This window comes from Scyliorhinus canicula, chromosome 24 (genome assembly GCF_902713615.1).
Source record: "Scyliorhinus canicula chromosome 24, sScyCan1.1, whole genome shotgun sequence".
Taxonomy (NCBI): domain Eukaryota; kingdom Metazoa; phylum Chordata; class Chondrichthyes; order Carcharhiniformes; family Scyliorhinidae; genus Scyliorhinus; species Scyliorhinus canicula.
The window spans coordinates 3,653,309-3,675,553 of NC_052169.1; the positions used below are offsets into that span (position 1 = coordinate 3,653,309).

General features: G+C 47.4%; 1 protein-coding gene across 1 annotated transcript in view; it reads left to right on the forward strand.

The window, feature by feature from the left end:
- Positions 1-6,544: 6,544 nt before the first annotated feature.
- The window catches only part of LOC119956907 (furin-like), a 127,710-nt gene continuing 112,009 nt past the window's right edge, over positions 6,545-22,245 (forward strand). Inside the window, exon 1 of the mRNA XM_038784466.1 lies at positions 6,545-7,132. Coding sequence (XP_038640394.1) covers positions 6,965-7,132 — 168 coding nt within the window. The 5' untranslated portion in view covers positions 6,545-6,964. The remainder of the gene's footprint in view (positions 7,133-22,245) is intronic.

The following is a 22,245-nucleotide window of genomic DNA, read 5'->3' on the forward strand; positions in this document are numbered from 1 at the left end:
AACACCTAGCCCCGCCTCTCCAGGAACACCTGGGCAGAGACCTTGGCAAAGGCACGAGGCGGGCAGTCAGTCCAAACAGACCCCTTGACCCGTCCACGGCCTGGACCTTCCGATGGCTACATTGGCCATGTTCAGGATCCATACTGTGGATTTATGTGCCTCTATCTGAACGATATGATGAAATGCTTTATCTCAGCTGACGTTTCATTCAGTTAGTTATACAAATATGATGTACTCGGGGAAGCGATGGTCTAATAAGGCGAGTAATTCTGAGACCCTGGCTAACTGCTCTGGGTAAATGGCAGCTGCTGGAATTTAGTCGATTGCTAAAACCTTGAATTAAAAAATATATATTCTTGGTAATAGTGAGAATTGTTGATTGTCGTAAAAACCGATCTGGTTCAAATGAAGAGGCATTGTGAAAGGGGAATAGAGTACAGGGCACCTATGTACACTGATGATCTTTGGTTGTATGTAAGGGATCCGGGGACAGTGGTGGGTGATATTCTGGGATACTGGAGAGGTTCGGTTTGTTTTCGGGATATAGGTTGAATATTGGGAAGAGTGAGTTTTTTGAGGTTGGCCCAATGAGAGGGGCAGCTGAGGTGAGGGGGCTGCCCTCGCGATGAGCTTTCGCTATTTGGGGTTCAGGTGGCGCGGGACTGGACGTGGCTTCGCAAGCTGAACTTTACTGGTTTGGCGAGGAGGGCGAGGGTGGATTTGCAGTGGTGGGACAGCCTTCCACTGTCTCTGGCGGGCCGGGTGCAGGTGATTAAGGTGAATATCTGGCCAAGATTTGTGTTCTTGTTTCTGTGCCTTCTGGTCTTTCTGCCCAAAGTGTTCTTTTGGGGCCTGGTGCAGCTCACAACAGGGTTTATATGGACGGGGTGGCCATATCAGATTCGGAGGGGTTTTTTGGAGAGGCAGGATGGGGGGTTGGGGGGAGGGCTGGCGCTGCTGAACCTGTTGTTTTACTATTGGGTGACCAATGCGGAGAAGGTGTTGGGTTGGTTTGGGAACCAAAAGGTTGTCTGGGTTCGGATGCTTGACACCATCCAGGACAAAGCAGTCTTCTTGATTGACACCCCATTCAGCACCTTAAATATTCACTCCCTCCACCTCCAGTGCACAGTGGAAACTGTGCGTATCATCTACAAGATCCACTTCAGTAACTCACCAAGGCTCCTATGACAGCACCTTCCAAACCTATGACTTGTATCACCTAGCAGGACAAGGGCAGCGGATTCCTGGCAACACCAATATTTGCCAAGTCACACATTTCCATTTCTTCACTGTCGCCGAGTCAAAATCCAGGAACTCCCTTCCTAACAGCATTGTGTATGTACCTACACCCCATGGTCTGGTGGTTCAAGTAGCTAACTCACCACTAACGTCTCAAAGACAATTTGGGATGGGCAATAAATGCTGGCCGAGCTAGCGATGCCCGCATCCTCTGTAAGAATAAAAACAAGGAGCAAATATAGGTCGGTGAGTAAAAGGTGAATGGAACTCATGCGAGCCAGGACTGTGTGTGTGTGTAGTTGTGTGTGTATGAGTGTGTGTGTGTGCGTGTGTGTGTGTGCGTGTGTGTGTGTGCGTGTGTGTGTGTGCGTGTGTGTGTGTGCGTGTGTGTGTGTGCGCGTGTGTGTGTGTGGGGGGGGGGGGGTGTTTGCATGTGCATATGGTGAGGAATCACAGACAAGAATCAAAGTAAGGATGTTTTGCTTCAGTTATACAGGACATTGATGGGATCACATCTGGAATACAGTGTGCAGTGTTGGTCTCCTTATTTAACTAAGGGTATAAAAGCAGTGGAGGTTCAGAGGAGGTTTACATATTTCCAATTTCCATCCGTCTCACCTTCACATAGTCCATCTCTGACACTTCCTTTGCCTTCCTTGACCTCTCTGTCTCTATTTCGGGTGATAGACTGATCACCAATTTTCATTACCAGCCCACTGACACCCAAAGCTACCTCGAACACAGTCCGAACACCCAGCTTCCAGGAAGGACTCCATCCCATTTCCCAATTTCTCAGTCTCTGCTACATCTGATCCAATGATGCCTCCTTCAATAACAGTCCCTCTGACATATCTGTCCTTTTCCTCAATTGAAGTTCCCCCCCCCCCCATCGTGATTGACAAGGCACTCAAATCGGTATGACTCATCTCCCACACCCCTCCCTCCCAGAACCCTCCCTCTTGTCCTCACTTTCCATCCGACCAACCTCCACATTCAAAGGATCATTCGCCGCCATTTCCACCAACTCCAACATGATATCACAACTTACCCCTCACCCCCACCCCTTCCTTCAGCATTCTGCAGGGACCGCTCCCTCTGTGACACCCTGGTTCACTCCTCCATCACCCCCAAATCTCCATCCCCTTCCCATGGCACCTTCCTTTGCAATCGCAGGTGCAGCACCTGCCCCTTTATCTCCTCACTGCTCAAGGCCCCAAACTCTCCTTTCAGGTGAAGCAGTGTTTCACTTGTACCTCCTTCAATTTGGTTCACTGTATTGGCTGCTTCAAACGCTCTCTCCTCTACATTGGGTAGACTAAACACAGATTGGGTAGAATGATGCAGACGTGATGGTTATATAGATTTATTTACAGTGGTCTGCATAATGCAGCATCTCTTTCCCAGTGCAATCCTTCGCTGGGAGGACGTAGATGGGTCTGCCTTTAACCTTTGCTCATAACGAGTCCCAAGTGTAGGCGTCTGCCCCCTATGTGAAGAGATTGTACTCCACGCGCCCCATGTGGAGATCAATGAAAACTTCCCCGTGGTCCTCATGGAGGGTATGACACAAGACGATTGCTTTGCAGAATCTTCCGCAGGCATGAGCCCACCTTTCCTGTTTCTTGTCATTTAATAATAATAATCTTTATTATTGTCACAAGTAGGCTTACATTAACACTGCAATGAAGTTACCGTGAAAATACCCCAGTTGCCACACTCGGTGCCTGCTCAGGTACACTGAGGGAGAATTCAGAATGTCTAATTCATCTAACAAGCACGTCTTTCAGGACTTGTGGAAGGAAACCGGAGCACCCGGAGGAAACCCACGCACACACGGGGAGAATGAGCAGACTCCGCACAGACAGTGACCCAAGCCGGGAATCGAACCTGGGACCCTGGAGCTGTGAAGCAATTGTGCTATCCACAATGCTACCGTGCTGAATGCCCTTCACTGCTGATTCCGCAGATCTCCGGGTAAGCGTTCTCCAAGGCGGCCTTCAGGACGCGCGACAACGCAGAATTGCCGAGCAAAAACTTATAGCTAAGTTCCGCACGCATGAGTGCGGCCTCAACCGGGATCTTGGATTCATGTCGCATTACATCCACCCCCCACCATCTGGCCTGGACTTGCAAACTCCTACCAACTGTCCTGGCTTGAGACAATTCACACCTCTTTAACCTGGGGTTACCCCCATCTCTGGATCTGTAATGATTTAATTACCTGCAAATGCTCGCATTCCAAGCATTGTCTGGCATCTCTGACTTTGTCTATATAAATGTTTCTGGAACATACCTCGCCATTCACCTGAGGAAGGAGCAGTGCTCCGAAAGCTCGTGTTTGAAACAAACCTGTTGGATTTAACCTGGTGTTGTAAGACTTCTTACTGTGCTCACCCCAGTCCAACGCTGGCATCTCCACACCATTTTATACAGTTTATAATCCATTGTATCTCTCCCTCTCTTTAGCTCTGAAGAAGGGTCATACGGACTCGAAGCTTTAACTCTGTTTCTCTGGACAGCACGGTGGCCTAGTGGTTAGCATTGCTGCCTCACGACGCCGAGGTCCCAGGTTCGATCCCGGCCCTGGGTCACTGTGTGGAGTTTGCACATTCTCCCCGTGTCTGCGTGGGTTTCGCCCCCACAACCCAAAGATGTGCAGGGTAGGTGGATTGGCCATGCTAACTTACCCCTTAATTGGAAAAAATGAATTGGATACTTTAAATTTATTTTAAAAAACTCTGTTTTTTCCATCCAGACGTTCCAGACCTGCTGCGCTTTTCCAGCATTTTCTGTTTTGATTCAGATTTCAGACATCCGCAATATTTTGCTTTAATTTACCAGCTTGATACCTGGAACGAGGGGATAGGTTGGACAGACTGGGCTTCTTTCTATCAGAGTTTCTAATAATAATTTTTATCAGTGTCATAAGTAGGCTTACGTTAACACTGCAATGAAGTTACCGTGGAAATACCCTAGTGGCTACGCTCTGGCGCCTGTTCGGGTACATGGAGGGAGAATTCAGGATGTAATATTCACCCAACAAGCACATATTTCGGGATTTGTGGGAGGAAACCGGAGCACCCAGAGGAAACCCACGCAGACACGGGGAGAAGGTGCAGACTCTGCACGGGGAGAAGGTGCAAACAATGCTAACCACTGTGCTACCCTGTCGCCCATGAAGAGTGAGGGGGTGACTTGATTGAAGTGCATAAGATCCTGAACAGCTTTGAGAAGGTGGATGTGGAAAGGCTGTTCCCTCAGGAGTGGGCCCCAGAATTAGAAGGCACTGTTTTATAAAGGCCCTTTTTTATTCTTTCAGAGGGTTTGCCAGTTACCAAGCCTCAACATCCCTTCTCTCTCTCCACAGATGCTGGCAGGCTTGCTGAGATCGTCCAACATTTTCTGTGGATAGATTCTTGCCAGGTTAGGATATTGAAGGCTATGGGGGGTGACCGGGACAGGAAGGGTGGCATGGTAGCACTGTTGCTTCACAGCGCCAGGGTCCCAGGTTCGATTCCCGACTTGGGTCACTGTCTGTACGGAGTCTGCACGTTCTCCCTGTGTCTGCGTGGGTTTCCTCCGGGTGTCCTCCCACAAGTCCCGAAAGACGTGCTGTTAAGTAAATTCTGAATTCTCCGTCGGTGTACCCGAATAGGTGCCGGAGTGTGGGCACCAGGGGATTTTCACAGTAACTTCATTGCAGTGTTTTTTTTGATAAATTTAGAGTGCCCAATTCATTTTTTCCAATCAAGGGCAATTTAGCGTGGCCAATCCACCTACCCAGCACATCTTTTTGGGTTGTGGGGGTGAAACCCACGCAGACACAGGGAGAATATGCAAACTCCACACGGACAGTGACCCAGAGCCGGGATTTAACCTGGGACCTTGGCATCGTGAGGCTGCAGTGCTAACCACTGTGCCACCTTGCGGCCCAATAAAGGTTATTAACTGGAAACAGGGTGGCGGGGGTCGGGGCCAGGACAGAGGGGGCGAGGCCAGGGGGAGGGGGCTGGGGCCAGGACAGAGGGGGCGAGGCCAGGGGGAGGGGGCTGGGGCCAGGGGGAGGGGGCTGGGGCCAGGCCAGAGGGGGCGGGACCAGGGTGGTGGGGGCGGGGCCAGGGTGGTGGGGGCGGGGCCAGGGGGCTGGGGCCAGGAAGAGGGGGCGGGGCCAGGCCAGAGGTGGCGGGGCCAGGATGGCGGGGGCAGGGCCAGGCTGGAGGTGGCGGAGTCAGGCCAGAGGAGGCGGGGCCAGGATGGTGGGAGTGGGGCCAGGATGGTGGGGGCAGTGCCAAGGTGGTGGGGCCAGGACAGAGGGGGTGGGACCAGGGTGGTGGGGGCGGGACAAGGGTAGTGGGGGCGAGGCCAGGGTGGTGAGGGCGGTGCCAGGGGGCTGGGGCCAGGACAGAGGGGACGAGGCCAGGGGGAGGGGGCTGGGGCCAGGACAGAGGGGGCGAGGCCAGAGGGGGAGGGGGCTGGGGCCAAGGGGGAGGGGGCTGGGGCCAGGCCAGAGGGGGCGGGACCAGGGTGGTGGGGGCGGGGCCAGGGTGGTGGGGGTGGTGCCAGGGGGCTGGGGCCAGGAAGAGGGGGCGGGGCCAGGGTGGTGGGGGCGGGGCCAGGGTGGTGGGGGCGGGGGCCAGGGTGGTGGGGGCGGTGCCAGGGTGGGGGCGGTGCCAGGGGGCTGGGGCCAGGCCAGAGGTGGCGGGGCCAGGATGGCGGGGGCAGGGCCAGGCTGGAGGTGGCGGGGCCAGGCGAGAGGGGGCGGGGCCAGGATGGTGGGAGTGGGGCCAGGATGGTGGGGGCAGTGCCAAGGTGGTGGGGCCAGGACAGAGGGGGCGGGACCAGGGTGGTGGGGGCGGGACCAGGGTAGTGGGGGCGAGGCCAGGGTGGTGAGGGCGGTGCCAGGGGGCTGGGGCCAGGACAGAGGGGACGAGGCCAGGGGAGGGGGCGGGGCCAGGACAGAGGGGGCGGGACCAGGATGGTGGGGGCGGTGCCAGGGTGGTGGGGGCGGTGCCAGGGTGGTGGGGGCGGGACCAGGGTGGTGGGGGCGGTGCTAGGGGGCTGGGGCCAGGACAGAGGGGACGAGGCCAGAATGGCGGGGCGGGGCCAGAATGGCGGGGGCGGGGCCAGGCCGGAGGGGGCGAGGCCAGGCCGGAGGGGGCGAGGCCAGGCCGGAGGGGGCGGGGCCAGGCCGGAGGGGGCGGGGCCAGGCCAGAGGGGACGGGGCCAGGACGGTGGGGGCGGGGCCAGGACGGTGGGGGCGGGGCCGGCTAGATGTTTTCCCTTTGCCGTCCGCGTCCCCAGCCTGCACGCATGCGCCCGCGGAGGTGGTGGGGGGGAGGCTTAGGGAGCGCGAGCCGAGCGGGAACCGGGTCGTTCGCTCGGAGCTGAGGGGGGGGCGCGAGAGGCCGGTGTCCGTGTCCCGACCCCCAGCCACCCCGCACCATGGACACCCGGCACCGCTGCTGAGGGCCCGGCGCCGGCCGCTGCTGCCCATATTGTTTTCTTTTTTTTGTTACCTCACGGAGTGAGTGACCGGCTCCTCATTCTGAGGGGGTGAGAGTGAGTGAGTGAGGGAGGGAGTGAGGGACGGAGGGACGGTGCGGGCCGGGCTCTCACCAACCCCCTCCCCTGACACCCGCACCCCCGGCGGCGAGACCCCGGAGGGAGCCAGCGGGCAGTCGGTGGCCGGAGCGCGGGGCCAGCCGCTCACTGAGCCTCGGGCATGGGGTGGGGGCCGCGGGCCGCCCTCTCCTGCTGGACCCTGGCCGCGCTCTGCGCCGCCTCCGCGGCCGCTAAACTTTACAGCAACACCTGGGCGGTGAGGATCGCCGGGGGGCAGCAGGAGGCCGAGCGGGTGGCCGCACAGCACGGCTTCACCAACCTGGGCAAGGTGAGCGGAACAGCAGCAGCAGCGTCTCCGCGCTTCACCGCGTCTCACCCCCTCCTCCTCACTCTCCACCCCCTCACTCTCCACCCCCTCACTCTCCACCCCCTCACTCTCCACCCCCTCACTCTCCACCCCCTCACTCTCCACCCCCTCACTCTCCACCCCCTCACTCTCCACCCCCTCACTCTCCACCCCTCACTCTCCACCCCCTCACTCTCCTCCCCCTCACTCTCCTCCCCCTCACTCTCCACCCCCTCACCCCTCCCCTCACCCCCCCTCCCCTCACCCCCCCTCCCCTCACCCCCCCTCCCCTCACCCCCCTCCTCCCCTCACCCCCTCCTCCCCTCACCCCCCTCCTCCCCTCACCCCCCTCCTCCCCTCACCCCCCTCCTCCCCTCACCCCCCTCCTCCCCTCACCCCCCTCCTCCCCTCACCCCCCTCCTCCCCTCACCCCCCTCCTCCCCTCACCCCCCTCCTCCCCTCACCCCCCTCCTCCCCTCACCCCCCTCCTCCCCTCACCCCCCTCCTCCCCTCACCCCCCTCCTCCCCTCACCCCCCCCTCCTCCCCTCACCCCCCTCCTCCCCTCACCCCCCTCCTCCCCTCACCCCCCTCCTCCCCTCACCCCCTCCTCCCCTCACCCCCCTCCTCCCCTCACCCCCCTCCTCCCCCCTCCCCCCCTCACCCCCTCCCCCCCTCACCCCCTCCCCCCTCCCCCCCTCCCCCCTCCCCCCCTCCCCCCCTCTCCCCCCCTCCCCCCCTCTCCCCCCCTCTCCCCCCCTCTCCCCCCTCCCCCCCCTCCCCCCCCTCCCCCCCCCCCCCCCCCTCCCCCTCCCCCCCTCCCCCCCTCCCCCCCTCCCCCCCTCCCCCCTCCCCCCCCTCCCCCCCCTCCCCCCCCTCCCCCCCCTCCCCCCCCTCCCCCCCCTCCCCCCCCTCCCCCCCCTCCCCCCCCTCCCCCCCCCTCTCCCCCCTCCCCCCCCCTCTCCCCCCTCCCCCCTCCCCCCTCCCCCCTCCCCCCCCCCCCCTCTCCCCCCCCCCCCCCCCCCCCCCCCTCTCCCCCCCCCTCTCCCCCCCTCTCCCCCCCTCTCCCCCCTCTCCCCCCCTCTCCCCCCTCTCCCCCCTCTCCCCCCTCACCCCCCACCCCCCTCCCCCCTCACCCCCCTCCTCCCACACACACACACACACACACACACCCACACACACCCACACACACACACACACACACATCCTTAAATATACTCCAAACCAACTCCACCATCACTTCTTTTAAATGGGATCTAATGAAACCGGTGCAATGTCAAATTGGAAAAGGGAATGGGCAAAGTAATGGTGAGATGTGACACAGATGATGGGCTGATTGACTTCCTTGGCGTAAAGTTGCCCCTGATTTTGCTTCAAGTAGCCATTTGCTACTCATTCTGTATTGCACTAACCCTTTGTATGCAATAGTATTTTCAGTCTCAATTTGTTTTGTTTCTATACATGTAATGTAGTTACAAACATAATTGCCCCCGAGTTAGATTTTCTGTTTCTCTTGTCTACAAGACCAAGCCAAGCATTTGCCACATAAAGATGTTGTGAGCAGGAGATTTGTGCAATCAGTGATCTTTATCATTGTGTCCTGAGGCTCTAATTTTTGTTCTGCATCAAAAAGTTCTCGCAACCCGTTCTCAGGTTTAGAATATAGTTCAATGGAATGGGCAAAAATGATTTGTTTCAACAGCATATGTGCTTTCATCTGGAATTTTTCATCTCTTGACTCTTGGTTGCTTTTGGAAATTTAAAACGTGAGAAGTTGAATAGAATAGATGGCTTCCTCTGTAATTTCATGACCCATGACTTATTTTGCCATGTTGTTTTGGTTTAATGTTGCAGGACTGATGCAGTATCTGAGGATCAATATTATACTCCTGAATCTGCCGTGTGTTTAAATAAGTTTTGGAATGAGATCTGCTACTCTGTTAGGACTCCACATGTTTTGAGTATGGGATTATGTACTGTAATAAAATAACACCTTTTGTATAATTTTGATTCCTTTTGGCATTATTTTGCCGTAGTATCAAATCTCTATCGACCATGTTGTGTACTTTGTTGATGTATGTTGCCACTTGTTCCTATCTTGTATTACAAGTGTGGAGCAAACTAGCATTCCTGGAACTCGGCAGAATCTAATTTCCTAGACCATTGGACAAGGAGTGTTTCACACTGCTATAAACTCATTTCTAGATATTAGTCAATATTCCGTATACCCAAGTTCAGAATTATGTTGCAGACCTATTCACCTTTTGTCTTTAGCCCAGAGATACCCAGGAGTGGGTCCCATGAACTGATGCATTAATCATTGAGTTTAATATGAAATACACCTTAATTTACCCGTGTGAATATTCTTATGTTCTAATGTGTACTGGTTTTTTGGTATACCTTGAATTAAAAATAATGATTGCACTATCTACAGATGCTCGTGTTTCCAGTACCAGTTTTATAGAATTTTATATAATCTTTATGGGAATATCTCGGAATGCAATTTTTAAAAAAAATATCGAAACTGAAGATGAGTATAGCAGTTTCCTAATGTCATTAAGTTTCAGCGCTATCAACTATCCCACATGGCATTTTTTAAACAATTATTAACCCATGTTTTGAAGTGATCAAAGTCTTGACGCGAGTTAACGGCTGTCTGCTTGTGATGCACTCGCCTCTGTGGAGTTTCTCTTTCTGCAACTTGTATATTCCTGACTTTGGCCTTGTTTAAACTCTTGTTTAGGGAGGCTCAGGTTGTTGTATTACATAGAACATAGAAAAATACTTGTTATTTCTTGTGTTCAGAGATGGGGGTGCAGAATGTGCAACATAAATTGGAACACTAAACAGATTATTCTTTCATGACATTTTGAGCTTCAGATTGTGAAATGTAGCAGAATGTTGTCTGTGCAATTTGGGAAGCAGGGAGTACAATCATTGTAATGTCAGGGAGGTTTAAATGAGTATTGCTGTTTTGTTAATCTCATAAAGCGTCAGGGAAAGTGTTATGGTGTCTTGCGATCTTGGTGTGCTGTTCACGCCTTTCCATTACCTGGTGTTGCTGGTCTAGAGACCTGTTTTGAAGCTTTAAATCTCCAATAAAAGAGGGAAGTGAATTAGTGTGGGAAAAAGTATGATGGAAGCTCATGAAAGGCTTGAGAATGTGCGTGCCTGGTGACATTGGCTTCTTTATATTGTATCACACTTGTGACATTTTAGGTTGATATCCGAGCTCCTTGATTTTAGTTAGGACTTTACAGTATGCATTCAACCCATATTAAACACCGTACTTCCTGCAGAAATGTACTTCATTGGGGTTAGAACAAGGAAGGTTGCTGACGAAGCGGTTAGTGTTTAATGTCAATTCTGTACCATGACCTTCAATACACAATACACTTTTAAACCATTTTTGTCATACTGTTAAGTCATTTCTATATAGTGCAAACTGAGTAGTTTTCCTGAGTGAGCTTGATGAAAAATTCATGAGTTTAATTTTGCTCAAGGCTACATTTGGCCTTTTCATAGAACATGGCAGTCGCTTACAATGGTTTGTTTCTTTTCAATTACAAGAGTAGGCCATTGAGCCCCTCGAGCCTGTTCTGCATCTGCTGAGATCGCAACTGGCCTGCATTCCATCTCCATTACCCGCCTTGACTCCACATCTCTAAATTGCAGAAACTGAATCCACAAAAGTAAAACCCACTTTTACAGTTGTTTCTGTGGTTCATGTATAGATTCAACATACACCCTGATTTTAAGTTGAGCAATGGTATCTTTTTTTTAAAAAAATTTTTTTAGAGTACCCGATTCTTTTTTTTCCCAATTAAGGAGCAATTTAGCGTGGCCAATCCACCTACTCTGCACATCTTTGGGTTGTGGGGGCGAAACCCACTCAAACACGGGGAGAATGTGCAAACTCCACACGGGCAGTGACCCAGAGCCGGGATCGAACCTGGGACCTCTGTGCCGCGAAGCAACTGGGCTAACCCACTGTGCCACCATGCTGCCCGAGCAATGGTATCTTAAACATCATAATTGGAACAAGTTAAACAATCTCGATAAATAAATATTATTCAACTCTCATTGAACAATATATCCAGGTTTGTACTTTGTTCCCCTGTCTGCGGGGGCTTCCCCCGGGGTGCTCCTGTTTCCTCCCACAGTCCAAGATATGCAAGTTAGGTGGGGTTTGGGGAATAGGGCAGGGGGTTATTGTAGGTCTGGAGTTTGCACATTCTCCCTGTGTTTGCGTTGGTCTCACCCCCACAACCCAAAGATGTGTTAGATGAATTGGCCACACTAAATTGCCTCTTAATTGGGAAAAGAAAATAATTGAGTACTCTAAATTTATTTTAAAAAAGAAGTCTTGAAGTCAAACCCTTGTCCAAAACTGTAGGAGGGAAAGTGAACAGAATAAGTCACCTGTTGAAATTGAATCTTCTATTGCAATTTGTAACGTGTTTTTTATCATATCAGGAAATGTGGCATCCAATTTCCTCACAGCAAGGTCCCACAAATAACAAAGATGAGGATATTGTGATTCTGCAACGGGACATTGATAGGTTCTGGCAAATGGAGTTCAATGTGGGGAAGTGAGGTCATGCAATTCCGTAGGAGGAATCAAAAGATAGATTGTTATCTAAATGGAGGGACTGCAGGTGAGTGAAGGACAGAGGGATCTAGGTGTTCTAGTGCATGAATCACAAAGCTAGCAGGCAGGTCCACCAAGGAGTTAAGAAGGCAAACGGCGTTTTGGCCTTTGGCAAAGGAGTTGGAGTTTAAAAATAGGAAGGTTTCATTGCAATTGTACAGGGTGTTGGTAAGGCCTAATCTGGAATACGGTTTGCAGTTTAAAAAAAAATACATTTAGAGTACCCAATTCATTTTTTACAATTAAGGGGCAATTTAGCGTGGCCAATCTACCTAGCATGCACATCCTTGGGTTGTGGGGGCGGAACCCACGCAAATACGGGGAGAATGTGCAAACTCCACACCGTCAGAGCCCAGAGCTGGGATCGAACCTGGGACCTCGGTGCTGTGAGGCAACAGGGTTAACCCACTGCACCACTGTGCTGCCCCTACTGTGTACAGTTTTGGTCCCCTTGCCTAAAAACAGGTACAGTAACATTGGAGGCAGTCCAAAGGAGATTCACCAGGCTAACTCCTGGGATGAGAGGGTTGTCCTAGAGAGACTAAATAGTCTAGGGTCTCTATTCCTTGGAGTTTGGAAGAGTGAGGGGTGACCTTTATGCAAATATACAAGATCCTGAGGGGGCTTGACAGGGTAGATGCTGAGATGTTTTTATCTTGTAGCTATGCCCCCTTGTTTGAGACTCTCCCACTCGTAAAAGGCCAGTCATTTAAAAAGGAGGTGCGTAATAATCTCTTCTGAGGGTGGTGAATCTCTGGAATTTTCTGTCCTGGAGTGTGGTGGAGGCTGGATCACTAGAAGTATTTAAAGTGGAGGTGGATAAATATTTGATAAATCGAGGAATGGAGGGCTGTGGGGAAATGGCACAGAAAAGGAGTTGAGGTCAGCGTAGATCAACCATGATGGTATTGAATGGTGGGGCAGGCATGAAGGCCCTGGTGGCCTACTCCTATTTCTTGGCAAGATAATTTTATTTTGATTGAAGGCTTGGTCAGGAGAGCTTTATTGCTCTTTGTATTGTACCATGGAATTTATTTGCATTTACCTGCACGGTTTTGCATTACACTGCACCCCAAAATGTATGAGTCATTTAAAACACTTTGGGTTAAGTGGAAATGTGTTGTTTTGTTTTACTTGGAATGGGTGGTGTTTGGGTTTGTATCTTGAAGGGCATGCTTTTTGGGTGATTGGTACTGTATTTGTTGTTGGTTTTCTTTTGTTGTGTATTTGATGAAAATGAGAATAAAATGATTTATTTAAACAAAGTGTAAATCTGTGGCAGGAACAGGTGACATTGGACCTATATTTCCCAAAGTTGTTCACCACTGGAATTTTCCAGGTACCATATTGTCAAAGAATTGATGGATATTAATTGCAATGGGTAGCCAGCAACTCCTTTTATCGTTGTATTGCGCAACCAGCAGGATGGTAGAAAGTGAACTCGATGGATTTTGGTCTTTTCTAGCCAGCGATTTGTATGTTCCTGTCATCTGAAAAATGGCTATTGACACTACTAGTGCTGGTACTGTTGTAAAATGTCAGCCTAGACTATGTTTTCAAAACTATGGAGCGAGGCTTGAACCCATGATATTCTGACTCTGGTGAGTTCAAGTACTAAGCCAGGGTTGATTTTTGAAAAGCTGTTTGTTTAAAGTACCCATTGAGAACAGGAAAGCTTGTGCAAAATAATCCTTTTTATCTCAGTTAGCAGAACTGCTGCTTTCAGAGGTCAGGAGTTGTGCTTTATTTTGAGTACTGGTCCCAAAATAGTGGGTATCTTCTTAAAAAAAAATCAACTTCTAAGTTACAAATATTTAAACAACATGTTTGAGGTGCCTTGGATTGCAGTAAATCTTGTGTATTGCACCATGGAGGGGAAAATATTTGTATGCTAATAATGACACCACCTGTGCTGGCAGATCCCACCATAATGTCCAGCCACTACAGCTAGTGATGGGTGCCAATATCCAAAATAAAACCCCCCAACATTGGAAAGCAGTTTTGTGTGTGATGCTTGCACAGACCCTGTCCCGCAAGGATTGACCTTCACAGCCACCTGCAATGAAGCACCAGATGAAGACCTTTCCAGTAAATGGATTTTTACTGTGTCCATCATATCATATTGGGCTGTTTAGCACAGGGCTAAATCGCTGGCTTTGAAAGCAGACCAGCAGCACGGTTCGATTCCCGTAACAGCCTCCCCGAACAGTTGTCGAAAAGTGGCAACTAGGGGCTTTTCACAGTAACTTCATTGAAGCCTACTCGTGACAATAAGCGATTTTCATTTCATTTCATCTTGTAGAGGCAATTATGCCAGCAACAATATTCACTGTACAAAGTTAAATTTTGCTCGCATCATATTTGACCTCTTCCCAATCATGCAAAAATAATCGAGTGGTTGCTGCTCAAATTCCTGGATTAAACAAAGCCTGTGCTCATTTCCTGAAACTTCAGGCGTGCTTCTGAGTAAAAACAGTTACCATTTACCAGGAAAGAGATGTGGTGAATTTCAAGTGGTTTGCTTACAAAAATGTGCGTGTCACGTAGTGGTGCGGCTTGAAGCAGCACCCATTTGAATACTTGCTGTGTTTGAAGAAGATGCATCTTTTGGTTCACTTTTAAAAACAAAATGGACTAATGTACAAAGATTACATAATTATAACATTTACTGATTTTAAGATCTTTAGGTCCATGGACCTGATACTTCAAATTTCTAAGATTTAATTTGTTGACTTTGAATACGTCTCCTATTTTAGTAGTCGTTGCTGTCGTTATTTGAACCGAATTATCAACATTTTGCAGCAATGTGGTTTTTGTGCAGTGACTGATTCAAATTCAATACAGTCACAGTTCAGTTTTGTGATTTTTAAGTTCTCTTACTTTTGGAAGTTGTGGATATAATTAAGTAGACTCATCAGGCATGACCTAACCTTTACAAGACCATATCTTGTGCAGCACGGTAGCATTGTGGATAGCACAATCACTTCACAGCTCCAGGATCCCAGGTTCGATTCCGGCTTGGGTCACTGTCTGTGCGGAGTCTGCACATCCTCCCCGTGTGTGCGTGGGTTTCCTCCGGGTGCTCCGGTTTCCTCCCACAGTCCAAAGATGTGCAGGTTAGGTGGATTGACCATGATAAATTGCTCTTAGTGTCCAAAATTGCCCTTCGTGTTGGGTGGGGTTACTGGGTTATGGGGATAGGGTGGAGGTGTTGACCTTGGGTAGGGTGCTCTTTCCAAGAGCTGGTGCAGACTCGATGGGCCGAATGGCCTCCTTCTGCACTGTAAATTCTATGTTAATATCTATGTTCTATGTTAAACTTGTGATTGTGTGAAACATGGGAATGTGTATAATCCTGAAACCTGATTCTCCATTTATAATAAATATTGGGGAGGATGTCAGACCAAGGGAGCATTGAGGTGGAATTATATTGTTATTAGTTTTTAAGAGGTAATTGATGCTACAGTTGAATGGCATTGTGGCACAAGTATTGTTGCATATTGGTATCAGCAAGGAACAGAAACATTGTTTAAAAGCAAAGTGCTTACTTATATTTAAAAAAATATAATCTTTATTGTCACAAGTCGGCTCACATTAACACTGCAATGAAGTTACTGTGAAAAGCCCCCTAGTCACCACATTTGGTGCCTGTTCGGGTACATGGAGGGAGAATTTGGAATGTCCAATTCACCCAACCGCACGTCTTTCGGGACTTGTGGGAGGAAACCGGAGCACCCGGAGGAAGCCCACGCAGACACGGGGAGAACGTCCAGACTCCGCACAGACAGTGACCCAAGCCGGGAATCGAACCTGGCACCCTGGCGCTGTGAAGCAACAGTGCTAACCACTGTGCTGTTGTCTCCATAGCACAAAACTGCCCCTATAACCATCAGTACTTCACCCTATTTTTTAAAGATGCTTTCTCCAGATGTAATCACATTTGATGGGATAAACTGATTCTTTAAAAAAAAATGTAAAGTGCCCAATTCTTTTTTTTCCCCATTAAGGGGCAATTTAGTGTAAATTGGGTTGTGGATTTGAAACCCACTCAGACATGGGGAGAACGTGCAAACTTCACACAGACAGTGACCCAGGGCCGGATCGAACCCGGTTCCTTGGCGTCGTGAGGCAGCAGTGCTAACCACTACGCCAAGGGATAAACTGATTTTCTGATTGCAAATGGAGTTGCAATATTTTCCAAGATCTTTGGGAATTTTCATTAGGAAAAGCCTTGTGTAAGAGTTATTTGTTCACTGTCATCGTATTATTGAATTTTTAAAAAAATCATTGTTGTTCTTGTAATTACATTGCCATTCTTGTGCTAAGTGTATTGCTGCACTGCATGTCGTGCACTGTAATTTGAATGCTGAGAAATTTATTTTGAATGGTATTTTCTCTGTATTCCAATCACTGCAGTTATTTGTTTCCCAAGGGGAAAGAGAAGTTAAAATGAGTCTTTTCACATAGTCAAAGCAAATAGCCTTTGGTTTCTTTTTACACATTACAAAAATGTGGCATTTTGGTTTTTACAATAACCACGTGTGTGTTATATTTCTACTGTTACAGTAAAAGTTCACACTAGTTTTAAAACAACTGTGGCAGTGTTTGCATTGAATTGTTACTACAGAAACACCCAAGAGTGCAAATGATTGTTGATTGCCATTCCCCATCACACATTGGACTAGAATGTCAGTGTTCTGTTGTTTTGCCTTGCAAGATACTGCTTTGCATTCTAATTTTTGCATATGTTTGTATTGTGTTGAAACATTTTGTCTTTAAATCAGACTACGTACACTGTCCCAACCTTTTGGATGTTATGTGGAATGTATCAAACTTTGATATCAGAGAACAGTTTAAATTCTTGTTTTCCCCAACTCGACTGCTCTTTTGTTCCCATCCCCCAAACCTGACCCATCCCAATCTAAAGTTGCTGATTCATGTTGTGATTTAGTTCTGCAGTAGTGGCAGTCTTTTTATTTCACCCGAGTGTTGACCTGCTTTTGAAGCGGGAGACGTTAACGTCAGCTCCAGTCCTGTCCTCGTGGACTGGGCGAAAAGATCAGATGTTCAAGTCAATTTAGCAGCCCTGCTGCTTCAACAGCTGAACAACTAACTCCACACAGACGGGGGATTGAATCTGGGGCTTCCTTAGATTGTGCTGATTTACTCTGCTTTTAGCAGCTGAACCATTGTAGAGTCAAGTCAGATTGGTACTGTAAATTGATTAATATCGCCACTATAGTATATAGGGTTGTTGCCATTTTGGGTAAAACTATTGTAGCATGATATAACTAGAGGAACTGTTGGGCCATTTGGATAACTGCTGCATTGCACAGTAAACAATGCAGTACTTCATATTTGTAGTGTCTGGCTATGTTCAAAGAGAATTAGAAAACCATTGGGTGACACGAGGTTGGAATGCCTCGCAATGTGCCAGATTTGTTTTAGTTAATTTGTGTGCCACTTTCTCTGGTGCTAATAAATAAGCTTATAGACTTGAGGTTTCAAAATTTAATGACTTTGACTTCGTTCTGTTAGTAATTTGAATGAAACCAACATAGACATCTGTGCGCACTTCGAGCAGGAATTGCTGCATAGCAATTGGGAATGGATATTGCATTTTGAGCTATATAACGCTCAAGTGAAATACTAGTGGAAGCAATTAAAGGAGATGAATGAGGATCATGCAAGAAGCTTATTGGCGCAACATTAAAGTGCATTAACATAAATTTTTCCCAGAGCATTTTGGTACCAGTACTCTAAATAAACCATATAGCAACACTAGAATCTCTGTCTGCTCGGACTGGGTTACTGCCTGCATCATCAGGAAGTACTGCGTTAAATGTTTCCCAAAGGAAGTTTATTGGGATAAAATAATTATCAGAATGAAAACAGCAATAATTTTTACAAGGTTAAACTTAAGCTTTAAAATGTTCAACTGTCAGTTTATAAGTGATTAGGAAGAGAAGACTGTACATTTTGCCCAATTTAGGGCAATTGAAATGGGATATCACTGAGGTTTCATTTCCCAGTGTTGTGACTGTAGTGTAATAATTTAAATTACCTATTCATTTTGTGCTAGCAGTTTAAATTCCAGCTGGTCTGTATATTGACAATGGTTCGACTGTTCAGCTGTCTGTGCGACTCACATTGAGGGCTTTTTCTCTCCAATTTATGAAGGGATTTTTGAAGTTTTGTGTACTATAATTGTTGGAAAAATCCACATGCATTTTTTTTTGCATATTCTGTCAGGACAAATCTAATCTTTGATCAACAATACATGATGTCAGCAAAATGTAGATTGTGGCTTTGCCCTATTGAGATCTGCATTTAAATTGGAAGAAGCTGTTCTGATGTGGGTATTTGTGTAATCAAACCTTGTTATGAAGCTGAGATGATGGCATGTTCTTGTTTGAAACAAGTGGAGGCTATTGATGTCGGGCCTTTACTAAAATATATAGTTTTTAGGAAGTCCGTATGTATTGTTAATGCAACTTTCAAATCTTGCAAAACAGTTTCTAATTCATATTTTTAAACCGTTTTAATAATGTTCTCGATTGGTTATCTGTTGAAGATTTTTCTTGGCATCTATATATTGTCTTTAGTGTTGAATGTTTTGTATCACTGAAGTGATATGCAGCCATTGTATTCGGCTCAAGATGGAATGTCAAATGAGTATTTGTATCAGTGCACTTAGTTTATTAAAACTCATCAAGACTGGATCCCCATAGAATTGGCTGGTGTATTCTTTTCTTGTCTAATGGATTTAATCTACACATGAAAATTGCCCTTAGTGTTGGGTGGGGTTACTGGGTTATGGGGATAGGGTGGAGGTGTTGACCTTGGGTAGGGTGCTCTTTCCAAGAGCCGGTGCAGACTCGATGGGCAGAGTGGCCTCCTTCTGCACTGTAAATTCTATGATCTATGATTATCTGTTCTGTGCTGTATTTTTCTATGTTCTATGATGAGCATGTACCAACCTAGCCCGTTGCATTATATGTGAAGTGTTTTAGGGTAACTCATGGCATTATTAAGTAATATTTAACAGGTTAACTGTCTTGTTAATGGTGTTTGCAATGCTAGTGTGGTGGAAAACCACATCAAATGAAAAAGTTAATCTTCAAATTACCTTGTACAATTTTAAAATCTTTTATCTGGTGAATTATTGAAGTTTCTTGATACTGAAGTACTTCTGTGGCTAAACTGGAATCTGTAGTAGATAGACTTGTTAGTCCATATAACTGCAGAGTTAAGACCATATACATTTGGCAATTGCATTTCAAAAAAATTTATCTTGGAGTTTGGTCTCAAATTTCCTACTCGGTAGGATTTTTTGTTGGCAATTTAACATGGTCAATCTACCCACCCTGCATATCTTTGGGTTGTGGGGGTGAGACCCACAGACGCGGGGAGAATCTGCAAACTATACATGGACAGTGACCCGGAGCCTGGTATCAAACCTGGGTCGTCGGCACAATGAAGCAGCAATGCTAACCACTGCGCCATGATGCCGCCACTACTACATAGGATTTAGCAGAATGGAAACAGCATTTGGCCCAGCAAGTCTGTGCTGGTGTTTATGTTCCACCTGAACCTTTTCCCACCCTAATTCATCTTACTCTATCGGCATATCTTTGCAATCCTCCTTCATGCACTTATCTCAATTAATCCGTGTGGTTGGTTGTGAATTGCCACTCTTTGTAAAGAAGTTTCTCCCCAAATTCCTCAATCGATTTATGAGTGACTACCTTACACATTCTGTTTTCCAAAGCTTTACACTTTAGCAAGTATAACTCATGGGTTGGCAGAATAAGGATATCATATTTTCTTGGAAGCTGTGATTTTTTTTTTTTTCTTTGCCGCCCTCGTTGTCAAGTTTTGTTTCAATTCAACCAAAGGCCTGCATTCCTACTCAGGCACAGGTAAAAAGATCCTAAAGCATTTTTTAAAAAGCAGAGCAGGGGTTTTTTCCTATTTTCTTGGCATGTATTTGCCTCCACCCAAAACAAATCATCTGATTGTTTATCTCTCCTGTTTGTGGGACTGTGCTGTGCAAAGCTGGCTGCCACATTAGCCTCCGTAACATTTAATCAATTAGCTTTGGGGTATTGAAAATGGGGTAGGTATGATATAAAATTCCTAAAATTTTGTATTTGAAAATGTCTTTTGTCGGCGATACGGTGGCAGCAGTGGTTAGCACTGCTGCTTCATGGCGCCACGGACCCAGGTTTGATCCCGGCCCCAGGTTACTGTCCCATGTGGTTTGCATATTCTTCCCATGTCTGCCCAAAGATGTGCAGGGTAGGTGGATTGGCAATGCAAAATTGCTCCTTAATTAGGGGAAAATAGAGGGAGCAGTCTGTTAACCAGCCATTAGGCTAATCTATCAATTTAGGCTGGTTAGAATATATTTAATAATCTTTTACTGTCACAAGTATGAAGTTACTGTGAAAAGCCCTTAGTCGCCACATTCCGGCGCCTGTTCACGTAAGCCAGTTCAGGAATTCAACCCGTGCTGCTTGTTCTGCATTACAAACCAGCTGTCCAGCCCACTGAGCTAAATCAGCCCTTTAATGTTGGAACTTGACACAGGAGGGAGAGGCAAATAGTTCCTGAGCTGTGGCCAGATGCTGTTATGTGTTTATTGGTTGGATGTTGCCAAGTTTCTGAACCTCTATGTTTGTAGATAGGAAAGACTGGGAGGTTAAGGAGTGCCATGGTTTCCCAGCATGAGGAAATAATGTGGGTCTCTTTTCAACAAAGCGAAGGCACGGAGGATGATGCATTTGAAGCTTCAAGAGGAGCAGTTACAATGCTAATGATGAAACAGAAATATAAACGTTGCACTGCATTGAGTACAATATGCTGTCGATAAAAAAGTACACTGGAGAATTCTACTGCTGTTTTCGTGCTATTCTGTTGCTGTTACTCAGCAGGAAGTTGGAATGCATAGACTTTCTGATGGTTAGCAATATCTAAGTAAAATTAAAATATTCGTATTGGCATTTATTTTATGCCAATATATTAAAACTGAAAAACCAAGGTGAAGGCCTAAGAGATGATCCAAACTTGGGAAATGAAAGTTGGTTGACACAGGCTTATAAAATGCAAGATATTGGAGTCAAAAAGATGATCTGGTTCCTGGCAAGGGATGAGCATATTGTGTATATACTTCAACCTAAAAGTGTTTTTGCAAACGACGGGTTCACTCTGCTTTCCATTGCCTTGCCAATCCAATGGAATCTTTGTAAAATTTAAAGTGACCATTTTTTTGTTTTCCAATTAAGGGGCGGGGCAATTTAGTGTGGCCAATCCACCTGACCACATTTTTGGGATGTGAGGGTGAGACCCACGCAGACACTGGGAGAATGTGCAAACTCCACACGGTCAGTGATCTGGGGCCAGGATCGGACCCGGTTCCTCGGTGCTGTGAGGCAGCAGTGCTAACTGCTGCCACCATGCCGCCCACTCCAATGGAATCTTAATTTCATAAGAAGTACTTAACAGCTTCAACATGCAAAATCCCTTCCGCTTGTTCTTTGGTACCATAATCTTGATCCTCCACTGCATGCGGATTTGATGGTAAAAGGAGTGGATGTCTAAAAGCTTATTCTGCATCTATCTGGGGATGGACTTCTATGCATATATCCCTTGACTTGTTACTTTGACAAAGGATTCTCTGGTAGTGAAGCTCCAAGCAAATTTTTTAAAAACTTAATCCAGTTGCCCTATATATCTCATGGAACTAAATCTGCTGTTGAGTCAGGATTCTTTCGGGGGAGTCAGTGCATTAATAAGTTTTACTCCTAACCCAAACAACTGATCTGAACTTAGTTCAAATTTGGAGGACATTCAATGTCTTTTCAATTGATGCTGCCAGAACCAAGCTTTCCTTATCTGACTTTGCAGTCTCTTAAAGCAGGTTCTGCAAGTTGTGTACTCTGTTTTCCAGACTTGCTTTGCTCCATTTTAGAAGCTGAACTAGCCTTCGTCGCAGGAAAGTCGAGTTTGCATGTTACACATAAACACGGGTAAATTGAAATAAAGTTGCTGAAGTAAGAGCCTGGTTTCATTTTTTTTTAATGCATGTGGATTACTTGCCTCTTTCTGGTTGTATAATAATTAAAGCTGGCTGTCTGATTATTTCCATATTACACAAGAATGGGAGGTCACATCATTCGAGTTTTCAAGTATATTCACTTTTTACATTTCTGCTTCTTCCCCTCTCCCTTCCCGATTTTCTTCCAAACACTTGAGTAAGCTAGCTACCATAAGACTGTACAGTATTTCTGTTAAAGAATGCCCAGTACTCTTAAATCATTAGGTGTCAATGATGAAAATATTTTACTGATCTTTTACATGAGAAAAGCTTGGTTCATTTTCTGTTTGAATAGATTCTGCGATTGTCACTGCTAAGTTTGAGTATACGTTGACTATAGCTGCAAT